Raw genomic sequence first — 3283 nt, 5'->3', positions numbered from 1 at the left:
GTGCGTCTGTGCGGGGGTGGGGGGGGGGGGAAGTCGGAATGCATCCTGCCCTACTGCCTCGGATCATCTCTGCGGTCGCCCTTTGTCGCCGCCAATAGCGCGGATTTTTTATGTCTTTCCGCTGCCCCCCAAATCTGCTTTTATAATGCCTTGCCACGAAACCTGAGCGTCGAGGGCCCACCCAGCCAAGGCAATTCTCCCTTTCCCGGACGGAATGCTGGGTAAAGGCGCTTTCAGCACCCCCGCACCCACGCACACACGCTTTTTTTTTTTGTGTGTGTCAGCGTTTAGTGGTCAGGGATGCACCAGAGTCGTCTCTTTTTCTGTGAATGAATGTATTGGCTACGTGGGCAGATACCCATGGATGTGGCTGCAAAGACAACGCGTTGTGCGATACCAAATTGTTTTTTTCTTTTGTTTTTTCTTGGGGGTGGAGTGGGTTGATTTGAGGGTGTGTGCAATTTTTTTAGTTCATTTTATTTTCTATTGGGTGTGTGTGTGGGCGAGGATAACCTCGACGACAGCAGTAGGGAAAGAAAAGAGCTGGGGAGGGAGAGAGGAAGCGACGAGGCCCTACATACACACATATATGTCTATATGGTGCCCTCACTGCTTGCCATCAACATATGCATCGTATCGCCTTCCTTTGATGCGGCCGCGATCCCGCTCTCGTGGTCCCTATGCCCTTTAGAAGGCCACGCCGGCCTGCGGTGGGAGAGGGAGCGGTCCTACCGACTCATGGGCCTCGAGGAGAAGGTGCTGCATCGCGGCTACGGCCACCCACACTGCACCGTTGCTCAGCTTAGCATCCGACCTTCTGAGCTGGATGCGCTGCGAAGTGCGGTGCGGGGAGTTTGGGTTAGCATGAAGGGGGCGACGGAGCGGCGCGATGCAGTGGTCACCTTGGCCGCAATCGAGGAAGGGCCCGCGTTCGCCACAACCGCCGATGGAGCAGAGGTGCATCTTCCCTCCATCAAAATTGAGTGCTCGGAGACGCTCCGTGCACTGCATGAAAACATTGTCCACGCTGTCCGACCCTTTCATGTGGCACCCACCACGTTAGAAGCGGGGAAGGCGGCATTTCACCCCTCATTTCCGGCGGATAATGCCGCGACGGTGGAGTGGCTGACAAACTACCTATCAGAGTATTGCCTCGAGGCGTACAGTCCGCACATCACCCTCGGGGCCTCCACGATGCAATGGCTGGCCCCCTCCCCCGTTTTCAAACCCACCACCGTGTCGTGGAGAGATTGCCGTCTCGTCGTTAGCCGAATGGGTAATTATTGTTCTTGTTTTGAGATTCTTGATTGATACGAAGGACCACGCGTGGAAGCAGTTTGCTGCGCGGGGTTGCCGGCGACGCTGGTGCAGCAGCGGAACTCTTGCGGCGCATGATCCGCGTTGGCGGTGGTGACGCACTTACCCGATGCTTCAGTTGAAATGGAACATGCGTGGGTGGTTATTCTGGCCACGTTGATAGCAAAAGAGGGTGTGGGGGGAGAGAGAGATACACGAAGAAAAATAAAAAAAACACACACACAGCCTTTGCTCCCCACTGCGCAGTTCTGCGCGTATATCTCTAAAGACGTCGTAAAGGTGTTTAAATTTTTTTTATTCGTTATTTCGTTGCGGCTCTCTTTCTTACTATTCCTTGGTCCCGTTGTCGGTGGCTGCTGAGGCTTGGTCCATGCATTTTAAACCTTCTGCCTATGTATATATCTATCTCCCTCTATGGTAAGTGGAGGCCGCGGAGGGAAACAAGTTGGGAGGCACCCGTTTCTGGCCGCGGATGGGTTGTAGAGTAAATAGGCGAACATGTCGAATTCTGCGAGCGTTGTTGCGGTGATGGCCACCGTTGCAACAGTCGGCACGGTCGGCTCTCCGGTTGTCACGGTGAGGAACATGGAACGCCAGTGCTCCGTGGGAGTCATGACGCCAACGTTTTTTTGCGCCCAACTGGTGAACTGCGTGGTGTGGTCTATTTACGGCGTCTTACAGTCCTCGTTCGCCATCATCGCTTGCAACGTTGTTGGCAACGCCGTCGCGACGTACTGCTTGCTAGTTTTCCTCGCCGTTGCGCGGCTGGAGGAAATGTCGGGGCGTCGCCTCCCGAGTACGACCTACAAAAAGTCCCGGATGAGCGTCATTGCCACCCTGTGCATTATCGCCGGCGTCTCCGCCCTAATAGTGGCTCTCGCGGCCGCCAGCCCCCACGGCGCCAGGGTCTTCAATGGTCTGCTGGGGGGCTGCACCAGCGCCTTCATGCTCGGCTCCCCCCTCGCCCTGGCCGGGACCATCGTCAGGAACAAGAACGCGGAGGGGCTGGCGCCTCTAACAATGGCGTTTGGGCTGGCCAACACGCTGCTTTGGTTTCTCTATGGGGTGTTAACGGGCGATCCATTTATCATGGCCCCGAATGTTGTGGGGGCGCTGGCGTGCTGCTTTCAATTTCTGCTTCTTTTCCGCTATGGGAGACGCCCCGGCGAGGCGGTTGCCGTGAAAACGGCCGTCGCCCCGTTGCCGTTGGCCGACGCCTGAACGCGTTGAAATGCCTTTTTTTTCTTTTCTTTTGTCGGTGACCCCCGCTATCAACGACGGGGGCTTGCTGAGCGCGCATGTCGCTTTCCCGCCTCCCCCTGGTCGAGCCATGTGGATTTTGTTCTGATTTTTGTTTGGCTTCTGTGCTGCCCGCGGGGCCGCGGCGCGTTTACGTCGCACAACTGTCGCGCCAGTTTCGCGGGGGCCGCCTATTCGCTCCGTGCCGCCCGCTTGGGTGCTTTTTTTTTCGCATTTCTGCGATTCACGGCGGCCATCGCCGCCCCAAGCCCAGATGGAAAGAGGAAAAAACGTGCCCGCAGACGCCGCGCTGTCGACAAGCATGCGGAGGGGCTGCTTGCCCTGTGCGTCCGGAACGCCTGCGGGTCACGACGCACGCTCCCTGCCGTGAAATCGCACGCGACGCGCCTCCCCAGCACCGCCGGCAACCGCCACCTTCCCCGAGCCTTCCAACCGTAACGCGCCCCCACTCGTGCGCGGGCGAGTCTGTCGCCAACGCCGCGGCCGTTGGCAACGTTCTCGGCGGCCAGGCCGGCCCGCTCCCCAGCCGTATCTGGCGCCACTCCGGTCCCGCTCCCGAGGCGCACGCCACACCGTGCGGAACCCGCGCCCCCGCCGGACCGCCACGCGGCCCCTCCTGCATGACCTGCCAAATGTCTCCTTCTGACGCCCTCGCGGACAGGTTCTGGGGGAGCGGCTCGGGACGGCGCAAGTTTCGGCGAGGACT

General features: G+C 58.8%; 3 protein-coding genes across 3 annotated transcripts; 2 read left to right on the top strand and 1 right to left on the bottom strand.

The window, feature by feature from the left end:
• Positions 1–597: 597 nt before the first annotated feature.
• On the top strand, positions 598–1311 carry Tco025E_03070 (uncharacterized protein; the record flags this gene model as incomplete). Its single annotated transcript, XM_029369992.1, has 1 exon — positions 598–1311. The coding sequence occupies one exon, from the start codon at positions 598–600 to the stop codon at positions 1309–1311; it is 714 nt and encodes a 237-aa protein (XP_029229855.1).
• Positions 1312–1815: 504 nt separating this feature from the next.
• Tco025E_03069 (solute carrier family 50 (sugar transporter)) lies at positions 1816–2538 on the top strand (the record flags this gene model as incomplete). Its single annotated transcript, XM_029369991.1, has 1 exon — positions 1816–2538. One exon carries the CDS (start codon positions 1816–1818, stop codon positions 2536–2538), a length of 723 nt encoding a protein of 240 aa, XP_029229854.1.
• A 209-nt stretch (positions 2539–2747) lies between these two features.
• Tco025E_03068 (uncharacterized protein) lies at positions 2748–3283 on the bottom strand (the record flags this gene model as incomplete). Its single annotated transcript, XM_029369990.1, has 1 exon — positions 2748–3283. A coding segment is annotated over one exon (536 nt), but the record flags the coding sequence as incomplete, so codon positions are not given.

The sequence above is a fragment of the Trypanosoma conorhini genome (assembly GCF_003719485.1).
Source record: "Trypanosoma conorhini strain 025E chromosome Unknown Tco_14.4_contig_00133, whole genome shotgun sequence".
NCBI lineage: Eukaryota > Euglenozoa > Kinetoplastea > Trypanosomatida > Trypanosomatidae > Trypanosoma > Trypanosoma conorhini.
This window is presented reverse-complemented; position numbering and strand designations above follow the sequence as displayed.